The sequence below is a fragment of the Mustela nigripes genome, chromosome 14 (assembly GCF_022355385.1).
Source record: "Mustela nigripes isolate SB6536 chromosome 14, MUSNIG.SB6536, whole genome shotgun sequence".
Lineage (NCBI taxonomy): Eukaryota > Metazoa > Chordata > Mammalia > Carnivora > Mustelidae > Mustela > Mustela nigripes.
Window position 1 is genome coordinate 26,364,967 of NC_081570.1, and position 10,944 is coordinate 26,375,910.

General features: G+C 41.2%; 1 protein-coding gene across 5 annotated transcripts in view; it reads right to left on the minus strand.

Moving 5' to 3' along the window:
- The window catches only part of ZMYM6 (zinc finger MYM-type containing 6), a 45,408-nt gene extending 34,821 nt beyond the window's left edge, over window positions 1-10,587 (minus strand). The window contains exons 1-3 of one of the 5 annotated variants that reach the window (XM_059377210.1): window positions 10,119-10,587; window positions 9,692-9,775; window positions 8,628-8,794 (exon numbers count right to left, since the gene is read on the minus strand). In XM_059377210.1, coding sequence (XP_059233193.1) covers window positions 8,628-8,720 — 93 coding nt within the window. In that variant the 5' untranslated portion in view covers window positions 8,721-8,794; window positions 9,692-9,775; window positions 10,119-10,587. Of the gene's footprint in view, window positions 1-8,627; window positions 8,795-9,265; window positions 10,034-10,118 lie in introns of those variants that run through there. The other 4 variants (XM_059377211.1, XM_059377212.1, XM_059377209.1 and 1 more) reach the window with 4 other exon arrangements.
- Between the last annotated feature and the right edge of the window lie 357 nt (window positions 10,588-10,944).

Genomic DNA, 10,944 nt, shown 5'->3' on the forward strand with positions numbered 1-10,944 from the left:
GCCTAGGTGGCTCAGTGGGTTAAAGCCTCTGCCCTCAGCTCAGGTCATGATCTCAGGGTCCTGGGATCGAGCCCCACATCGGGGTATCTGCTCAGCAGGGAGCCTGCTTCCTCCTCTCTCTGTGCCTGCCTCTCTGCCTGCTTGTCATCTATCTCTCTCTCTCTCTCTCTCTCTCTCTCTGTCAAATAAATAAATAAATAATCTTTTTTTTAAAAAATTACTATAGGGGCGCCTGGGTGGCGCTGTTGGTTAAGTATCCAACTCTTGATTTCAGCTCAGGTCCTGATCTCAGGGTCGTAAGATCAAGTCCTGCATTGGGCTTGCACTAAGCAGACAGTCTGCTCAGGACTCACTCTCCCTTTCCACCTGCCCCTCTCCTCACTCCCCACCTCTCATATGTACTCCCTCTCTTTCTCTCTTTCTCTCTCATAAATAAATATTTTTTTAAAAATTACTATAAACGGAATGCCTGGGTGGCTCAGTTGGTTAAGCATCTGCCTTTGGCTCAGGTCATGATCCCAGGATTCTGGGATGGAGTCCCGCAATGGGCTCCTTGCTCAGGAGGTAACCTGCTTCTCCTTCTGCCTACCACTCCCCCTGCTTGTGCTCTTTCTCTGACAAATAAAATCTTTTGAAAAATTAAATTTAATTTAATTTAATTTTTAAAAATTACTACAATGAATTCAAACCCCAGACCCCACTGAAAAAGAAATTCTCCTGCTATAGTCACCCATTTCCTTTCACTCATTGCACCTATCACAATACATCATCTCCTATTTATTTGAGTGATAATTTACTATGTCTAATACCCTTTCTCTTTCCTCCATACACACAAAAGGACCATGCCCATTAAGGACAGGGACCATATCTGTTTTCCCACCTTGGCACAATCAACATAACCTAACAAGAAGGCTATGGGTTCTGACAGCAGGCAGAAACAGATGTGATCTTAATCTCTTCCAGTTTCAATTTCCTTATCTATAAAATATATTATCTAATCCATATTGCCATTAGGGGGGATAAATGATTTACTACAAATGCAGTTTATAGCATTATGCCTTACAGATATACCAAAAGGTAAGCATAACTTACACACAAAAATTCTAGCTTTTATTATTTTCATAATTATGGCATTAAATAAATATTGAATGAATGAATCCAAGTGGATGTTCTTAAACATTATACTTAAATAACAATATTTATTGGCACTTGCAAAAAGAAGTTAAAAGTAATCTAGATACACCCTCCTTTAATTTACCAGAAAGAATCAATATAAAACTACTTTGCCTTATCATCAACTCAACCTCTAATATTTCTAACATGCCTGTTAAATGTCCCTTTTGATTTACAAAGTAACTGTTCCAAACCTTCACCACTAATAAATCAACCCTATAAATTTCCTGCTCCCTGATATTTCAACTGTACCAAGAAAAAAAAGAAACAACTAAGAACTCCCTTAACACCCTGATTCCCCCCTCCACCATGCCTATAAATTGATCAACAAACTCTCCTCCCATGTTACAGGAAAAAGCAATCTTCTTAACCATAACTAAAAACAGTACTTGTCAGGGGGCCTGGGTTGCTCAGTGGGTTAAGCCTCTGCCTTCGGCTCAGGCCATGATCCCAGGGTCCTGGGATGGAGCCCCGCACCGGGCTCTCTGCTCAGTGGGGAGCCTACTTCTCCCTCTCTCTGCCTGCCTCTCTGCCTACTTGTGATATGTCTGTCAAGTAAATAAATAAAATCTTAAAAAAAAAAAAAAAAAAACACAGTACTTGCATTTGGGATCCCTCTGCCTCTCCCCTCTTTCAGCACTCCATATCACCGACATGTATCTTCCACCCCTCACCACCTCCATATTGGTTTTTTCTCTCAGTTTATGAGAAATTTATTTCCTAAGGAACGACTGCCCTCTTCTCTGCCCTTCCAACCAGCCAGAGAAAAAGAAAAGAAAATTTAAAAAAATTATTTCCCTTCTTCCTTACTTTGATTACCTCCTGAACCCAATGCTGTCAGGCTACTGTTTCAACTGAAACTGGTGTTTTGTTTTGTTTTGTATTTATATATTTAAGTAATCTCCACACCCAACATGGGGCTCAAACTCACGACGCTAAGACCAACAGCGGCATGCTCTTCCAACTGAGCCAGCCAGGCAGCCCCAACTGAAACTGTTGTAAGATTAAGCAATCACCTTGCAGTTGCTTAACCCAATAAACTTTTTTTTAGGTTTTATCTTACATGGCTTCTCAGATATATCTGACACTGCCAATGATTCTGTTTCATTGTCTTCTGGTTCTGTTACTTCAATTCATTACTATTTCTTATTATCCTTCATTAATCTTATATCCAGCCCTAAAGTCAATGGTTCCCAAATTCAGTGGCATCAAAAGCCCCTAAAGGTCTTGTTAAGACATAGATTCTTGGGCGCCTGGGTGGCTCAGTCAGTTAAGCATCTGCCTTCAGCTGGGGTCATGATCCTAGAGTCCTGGGCCCACATGGCTCCTTGCTCACCAGGGAGTCTGCTTCTCCCTCTACCCCTCCCTCCTGCTTGTGATCTCATTCTCCCTCAAGTGCGCGTTCTCTCTCTCTCTCAGATAAAATCTTTAAAAACAAACAAACAAACAAAAAGTTAACAGACTGTTGGGCTTCCACTCCAGAGTTTCTAGCTCAGGAGGTCTGCAGCAGGGTCCAAAAATATAAATTTTTCACAAGTTTCCAGGTAATGCTGAGGCTGCTGATTGGAGGGGACTACTATGAAGCCCCTCTGAAGTCCTAAATTAATCCATGTTCTAATTTTCTATCTGGAGCTCTTCTCTCCTCAACTTTTGTTCCCTGAAAGATCTCATCCACATTCAATAACTTCAACTATCACCTATATAGGACTACCAGATTTAGCAAATAAAAATATAAAAGCCTAGTCAAATTTGAATTTCAGATAAACAACAAATACTTTTTTAGTGAAGTATGTACCAAGTATTACATATAACATACTTATATTAAAAAAACAAACACTGTGGCTCGGGTCATGGTCCCAGTGTCCTGGGATTAAGCCCCACATCGAGCTCTCTGCTCCGCAGGGAGCCTGCTTCCTCCTCTCTCTACCTGCCTCTCTGCCTACTTGTGATCTGTCAAATAAATAAATAAAATCTTAAAAAATAATAATAGTAATCACCGTTAGGGTGCCTGGGTGGTGCAAATGGTTAGGCCTTCCTGAGTCTTGCTTTCTGCTCAGGCTGTGATCTTAGGGTTGTGAGATCAAGCCCATGTTGGACTCTGAGCTCAGTGTGGAATCCGCTTGGGACTCTCTCTCCCTCTCCCTCTGCCCCTCCCGCAAGCTCACATTTTTTTCTCTTTCTCTCTCAAATAAATAAATAAATCTTAAAAAAAAAAATCACAGTAACCTGATAGTCAAATTTACCTAGGCATTCTGTATTTTATCTGACAACACTACACCTACAGGGAAATAAGTTTCAAATCTCTAAATGCCATATCCATGTATGCAGATGCCTCCCAGTGCAAGTTACCAGTTGAATGTCCCACTAGCCTCTTAAACAGATCCCAAACTGGACTTATTATTTCCCCCCAAATCCCGTTCCTTGCCACTCAGTAAACAGTATCACCAAAAATTCAACTTACTGAGGACAGAAACTTCTAAGTATTCTAGGGACTCCTCCTTGACCCACATACCTCATATGCTATCTTTAAGTTTGATCAACTCTACCTAAATATCTTAAATCTATTCTCTTTTCTTTTCTTCTTTGTTGTTGAAATACTCAACCACTAGACATACCACATTCTCTCACCTCTCTGTGACTTGGCACATACTATCTTCTCGGCCTGAAAACATCAACTGTCACGATTCAAGTGTTGCCTTGAAGCCTTCCGTTCCTCAGATTCAACAGACTCAAGGGCTCCTTCCCATAAGATTCCCAATACGCCTTACTCAATTTGCTGTTACAATATTTACATAATACTGTGACTCTGTATCTGTACAGAGGAGGCACAAAGCAACAGAAAGAATACAAGTTTGAAGCCAGTTCCTATTCCAACTCTGTTGCTGCCTCTGAATTTGGTAAATTACTAACCTTTCTTTTCCTCAATTCCTTCATTTTTTTCAGTTCCCTCATTTGTAAAATGGAATAAAGAAACATCCCTCCTATGGTTATAGAATTTAAATGAGAAGGCACAAGACACGACTAGCATAGCTTTCGGTGAGGTGCACTCAATAAATAATTACCTCTTATTCCCACAACTTCCCCTTAACAATATCAATTCCCTTGACATTAGAAGTCCTGTCCTTTCATCTTTGTAGCTCTTCTGTAGACAAAATAACTAACACAACTTAGCCTGCAGTATCCTGGGGAAGGTTTTGGGATCTTGAACCAGACTGCTTGGGTTCTACCATGTACTACTTGTGTGACCTTTAACAAGTTACTCTCCGTGTCTCAGCATCTTCATGGGTAAAGCAGGAAGAGTAATAGTATCTAACTCCTAGGGCCGTGCGCATCAAATGGATTAATATAGGTAAACTACTTAAAACAATGTTGAACAAGTGCTATGAAATTTACAGTAAGCAGGAATTAAAAACTCAAGGAACAAATGACAGCTCAACTGTAACTTGAGTATCCAGAACAGACTCTTAGTAGAAGTATTCCCCACTTGTCAAAAGTTCATGTAGTGCCACTTCACTTTCACAAAAGAAACTAGTACCTGCTTTTGCTAACCAAAAGAAATCTGAAGATTTCTCCTTTTATGAGAAAGGGCAGAAAGCAAAAACAGCCTTCAGCTTTGTTTTGCAGCAAGCAGTTACAGAGGCAGTGTGCATCCCAAGAAGCAAGAAGCGAGAGCAGCACCACCAAGCTCCTTTCCCAGAAGCACACTCAGCCCCTCAGCATCTACCATCTCAGCTGCTACGGCTCTGACTATGTGAGCATCAGTGCTTTATCTTGGTTTATTTTGTGTATCTGTTAGTATCACAAAGGTATCACAAAGTTATCACAAAGGCTTAATCTAGTAATGCTCAAAAATTTTGACATAAAAATTAGTGGTAATCACTTCATTTTACACCATTTCATTAAACAGTTTTTACTTCTTGCTTCCCATTTTCCAAAATTCAAATGCAACTTGGAAAACATCATACACTATTTGTTTAATTGGCTTTTCTATCATAGCCTGCCCTCTCAATTATGAAAAAAATTATAGCCTATTCACCTTGAGTAGCATTAATACAAACCAAAGAGAAGAGAGTTGGCCCTATCTATTTAAATTTAAAATGTGAGCCATTGGGATGCCTAGGTGGCTCCTTGGTTAAGTGTCTGCCTTCAGCTCTGGTCACGATCCCAGAGTCCTGGGATCAAGTCCTGCACTGGGCTCCTTGCTTAGTGGGAAGCCTGCTTCTCCCTCTGCCTGCTGTTCCCCAACTTGTGTGTGCTCTCTCGGACAAAGAAATAGATAAAATCTAAAAAAAATAATAACAATAATAAAATAAATAAAATGTAAGCTGTTGGGGCACTTGGGTGGCTCAGGTGGTTAAGCGTCCAACTCTTGATTTTAGCTCAGGTCATGATCTCAGGGTCTTGGCTCTGCACTCAGCAAGGAGTCCACTTGTCGCTCTCCCTCAGCTCTTTCCCCCAACCCAGCTCACTCACCCACTCTCCCTCAAATAAATTAATTAATTAAACCTTAAGAGAAATAAAATCTAAGCTGTAGAGGGATTTTCATTATCACAATTTTGATATTCAGAAAGAACATTCAACTCATAACACAGTATTTGTTAAAATTCTATATTAGAGACAAGGCATCATGAAAAAAAAACTTGGATCTAGAATTTTTAAAAACTGGTTTTGTATCCCAACTTTGCCATAGGACTCATAGGGCTGAAGTCCCTTGTCCCTCAGGCCCAGTTTCCTCATCTGTGAAACACAGGTTCTTTTATTTCCATTATTGAGCTTGTACCTTCAGCTAGTCATTGCACTAAAAATTGAGGATTCCAGACTCTGTTTGAAAACAAAATTCAGGGGCGCCTGGGTGGCTCAGTGGGTTAAAGCCTCTGCTTTCGGCTCAGGTCATGATCTCAGGGTCCTGGGATCAAGCCCTGCTCAGCAGGGAGCCTGCTTCCTCCTCTCTCTCTCTGCCTGCCTCTCTGCCTATTTGTGATCTCTGTCTGTCAAATAAATAAATAAAATCTTTAAAAAAAAGAAAACAAAATTCATTGATCTGCAGATGCCACAGCAAAAGTGAAAGCAATATACAATAGAAAAAAAGAGAATGATTAATTCTACCTAGGTGACCAACTGTTACACTGTACCTCAAAGAGGAGAAAAATTTTTACCAAGTTACCTAGTTTAGAACACCACAAGCAGAAGAAATGGCATGTGCAAAGGCAAGAAAACAAAACTCAACAGAATATGACTTCAAGCAAATTGCAGATAGTTTGCAGGTAAATAGATTCGAAAAGGTGGAAAGGATGACCAATGACACTGAAGATAAAAACACCAAAACATGGATAGTTTGGATGTTACACTAAAAAGTTCATGCTTTATCACACAGGTCTTTAAAGGGAGAGATGTCATCAGATCTGTAGAGCTACAGTAGCATCATTACACTGTGTTTTGCTGGGGACTGTGACTGAAGGAAAAAGGATGAGTAGGAAATTGTTATAAAAAATTCAAATGAGAAAAAATGAAACAGGGATGAAAAGACAGAGACAGTAAATACTTCAGAGGTAGAATCCACAAAACTTGACAAACAAATGGTTACTTCTGGAAGAAGAAGTAGTATTTACCATGTGGGGGCAAAATAAATATCATGGATGCCATCAGCCCCCACCCCACATCCTGTAGACCCTACCTCAGATGCTTCTTAGCACAGCACTCTTGGAAGACATAGAGTTGACAAACGAGACAAAACCTATTTGGCATCCCTGTCCTGGACTAATACTACCTTTGAGATGGTATGAGAAATAAAATATTACCATTATTATTTATTATTTTGTTATTATATTATTTATATTTTTAGTATTATTAGTTTGCTTATGCAGTAACTCAAGAGTATCAAGCAAAAGAATTGTGCAAGAATGACCTGGATGGAACTAGAGGGTATTATGCTAAGTGAAATAAGTCAATCAGAGAAAGACAACTATCATATGATCTCTCTGATATGACAAATTTGAGATGCAGGGCAGGGGATAGGGAGGGAAAAAATGAAACAAGATGGGACCCGGGAGGGAGATAAACCACAGGAAACAAACTGAGGGTTGCTGGAGTATGAAAGAGGAGGGATTGAGGGTGGCTGGGTTATGACATTGGGAAGGGTATGTGCTATGGTAAGTGCTGTGAACTGTGAAGACTGATGATTCACAGAACTGTACCACTGGAGCAAATAATACATTATATGTTAATTAAAAAAAAAGGAACTGTGCAAGAAAAAAAAAATCATTCTTTGCCAAAACAACTAACCACGTCTCTATTGTGATCGCCACGTATTTCTAATTGGGGTTCCTAAGGGTACCTAGATGATCTTTCTGAACACGTTTATCTTACCCTCCCACTTAAAATCCTGCCATCTCCACCCATTGCTCTCTTCCCACTGAGTCTTCCCATAAAAACCAAAATTCATAACATGGTCCCAAAGTCCTGCATAATCTGGCCTCAAACTACCTACAGAGCCTCATCCTAGAAGCAGGATAACAGGCTGGATTTGAATCTAGTCTGCCATTTATGAGCTACGATCCCTGGTAAACTGCTTGACTTCTTTGTACTTTGGTTTTCTCATCTGTAAAATGGGGATAATGATATGGTTGTGAGAATGGTGCCTGGAATAATCTAAGCACATATAAATATCAATAAGTTAATATTTATAATATCACAAATTATTATGATATAATATATACATGTTTACATATAAACACTATCTATTAGTGTTGTTATTATGATCGACATTACCATCATTGCTATTTTCATACCTTTTCTGTTCCAGGCTCACTGGTCTTGCAGTTCTTCAAAACAACCACCCACCTTTCCAACTCAGGACTTTCCTATACGCAGATACCTCTGTCTGGAATGCTCTCCATGTCTTTGCCCAATCAATTCATTCTTCATAATTCAGCTTAAAGATCCTTCCCTCGGGGAAGCCTTCCCTACCCAGCCTCTGGCCCCAACCAAAACTAGATCAGATTCCCCATTTTAGGCTTTTCTTGCATAGCACTTTTCATAATTTGCAATTATAAATATATTATTTTATCAATTACTTGTGTAATATCTATCTTCCCTACTATCTATAAGCTCAGTGAGGGGAGGAATTAAACTAACTCCTCAATCCCCTGGCATAGAATAGAACACAAATACTTACAGAATGAAAGGAAACTACTGTCAGATCCAAGAGAATTAGAAAAAAAATAAAGTTACCAAGCATAGAAAAACGATAATACATTTTACTTTCTTTTTACAAGAAAAAATATACGGTTACCAAGATCTTTTCTCATTTAAAGAGGAGAAAAACTGATTTACTCATCTAATGGGGAAAAAATTGGGGTTGTTTTAACATACAAGCCAGAAACTGCCTAACTAAAAATCTGTTCACCAGTTAGAAAAGAATAAAAAAAATTTTTTTAATAAAATAAAATGCTTACTTGAGCATTGTCAGGTTCTTCTTTAATTTTGTCCAGAAGCCCCTGCTGTGGTGCCATTGCTTTGCCACATTCACCATCCAAAGGTTCTTTCATTCTAATTTTTTATGTAAAGGAACTCCCCAGTCTAAAACTAACAGATTTCTTCTTGATAAAGGATAGCTGGACTCCTAAAATACAACATAAAGGATTGGTACTCAGGTTTATTCCTTTTCTTTTCTCCTTCATGTTTATCTATATTAAAAGCTCTGTATTGAGCACAGGCTTCAGAGCCTTTGAAAATCAACTCTTCTGGGACCATGACTATTCCCCCTCTTACTACCTTCTGCTCTTCTAATAGTTATCTTCACGTAAGAAAAGTCTTCTGGGGCCACCCAGGAGGATCAGTTAAGCACCCGACTCTTGACTTCGCTCAGGTCATGATCTCAGGGTCCTGGGATAGAACCCCACTCCGACTCCAAGGGCTCAGAGCTTCGTGTGGAGCCTGCCCAAGAGTCTCTCCCTCTTTTCCTCTGCCCCTCCCCCTCCCTTTCCCTCTCTAAAAATAAATAAATAGGAAAAGTCTTCTGGAAAAAGATCCCCCCCCCCCCTCTAATAACTTTAAAGACAAACACTTTGGCTTCTCAAATGTGGAAACTTACACGGGGAATCAGACCAGCTGGCCAAGATGTGGGAAGAAGTTACCAAGCACTAAGGGGAAAGAACTCAGAAGTACAATTCCTGACTCCCGGAGAATTAGTACTTGGAAGCCCACCTCAGCTTTAATTTCCCAAAGTGGGGCACACCAAGCTCCATACCCCCACCTCTAACTCAGCCTTTACTGGAAGCCTCCATAAGGGCCCCATTTCTCGGCCTAACGATAAATGAGAGCTCCAGATGCCACCACCAGTGAACAAAAGCCACGCCCTTGTTTAAAGTGGACCACCTGCACCTTCCGGGGTCTCCCTGGGGTCCATGCCCACGAATAAGCCCCTCTGAGCTCTGCTTCTCAATCGCTTCCCTGTAAACAAGAAACTCTATTCGCTATCCAGCAGATTTCCCTTCCCCTAAGAGTAAACGTACTAAACCTGAGGCAAAAAGGAAGCTCCCCCAAAGTTGTCCTTATCCAAATAGTCAAGCCAGGCATGGAAATGGGCAACTGGTGGAAAAGCCTGTGGGGAAGAAGAGATGAGAACTTCTGACCACTTGCCACAGTTACAACAATCTACGGGTGCTCATCCCTCCTGCGTGTATGGTATCGCTGCGAACGTCTCGTCCCCAGCAATAACCCCCGCGCCCGTCACCGAGTACGAACGGGGCAACGTTGTATCCGATGGAGAGAACGCGACCCGCAAATCCCTATCACCACGTCCCTGCGGCGAAATCCGCACGGCGTAGCCGCGCAGCCCTCCCGGCGCCGCCCCCGCCCGGTGCCCGCCTCGTCACGTGGCGCGCCCGCCGCCCCGCCCCGCCCCGCCTCGCGCAGCCCCTGCAGCCGCCACCGGCCATTCTCACCTGAGGTCGCCTCCCTGCTCCCGGGTGTGCGCCGGGTGGGTAAAGAGGATTAGGACCCAAGGCTCCCCGCGCCGGGACGAGGTTTATTTTCTCTTATTGGAATTCTTCCGCCTGAACCATCGCAACGCAACACTCGGCCAACCGCGCGTGCGCAGTCCTGGTCTCCGCCCCTTCTTTTCCCGTCATGCTCTGGACCTGAGCTGAGTGGATCTTCCCAGGATTCCGTTTTCCTCAAGTTATGGTTGACTTCTTAAAGAGACCAAGACCCAAGGGTGAAAAGGTAAAAAAAAAAAAAAAAGAAAAGAAAAGAAAAGAAAAAAAGGATTTGGGGCAGAAAGTTGGGGGCATTAGCACTATAAATAGTCTGCATTATTCTTTAATTCCCATTTCCAGAAAGTCTACTAAGGAACATAGGAATAAGTAATGGCTGACATTTATTAAGCCAGGGGCTTTCTAAACACTTGGCATGCATCATTCCACTAAATCCTCAGCACAACCCCAAGGGGTACAGTTTTCATCTCAGAGATGTAAATGAATAGATTAATTAACTTGCTCAAAGCCAAGATTCAGTATTTTTCATTCAGAATTGTTTTTTGATTTGTGACTGCTGTGTAATACTCCATTTTATGAATATGCTACAATTTATCTATTATTGATGTACATTTGTGATAATTCCAGGTTTGGGCTATTAGGCATAATGCTGCTGTGAACTTTCCCGTCTTTTGCTGCACATATGCTAGGTTTATACACAGCAATGAATGTGCTTCCTAGGTATATCTAAAACTTACGTGGATAACGTCAAGAAATTTTAGAAAGTGGCTTTTCA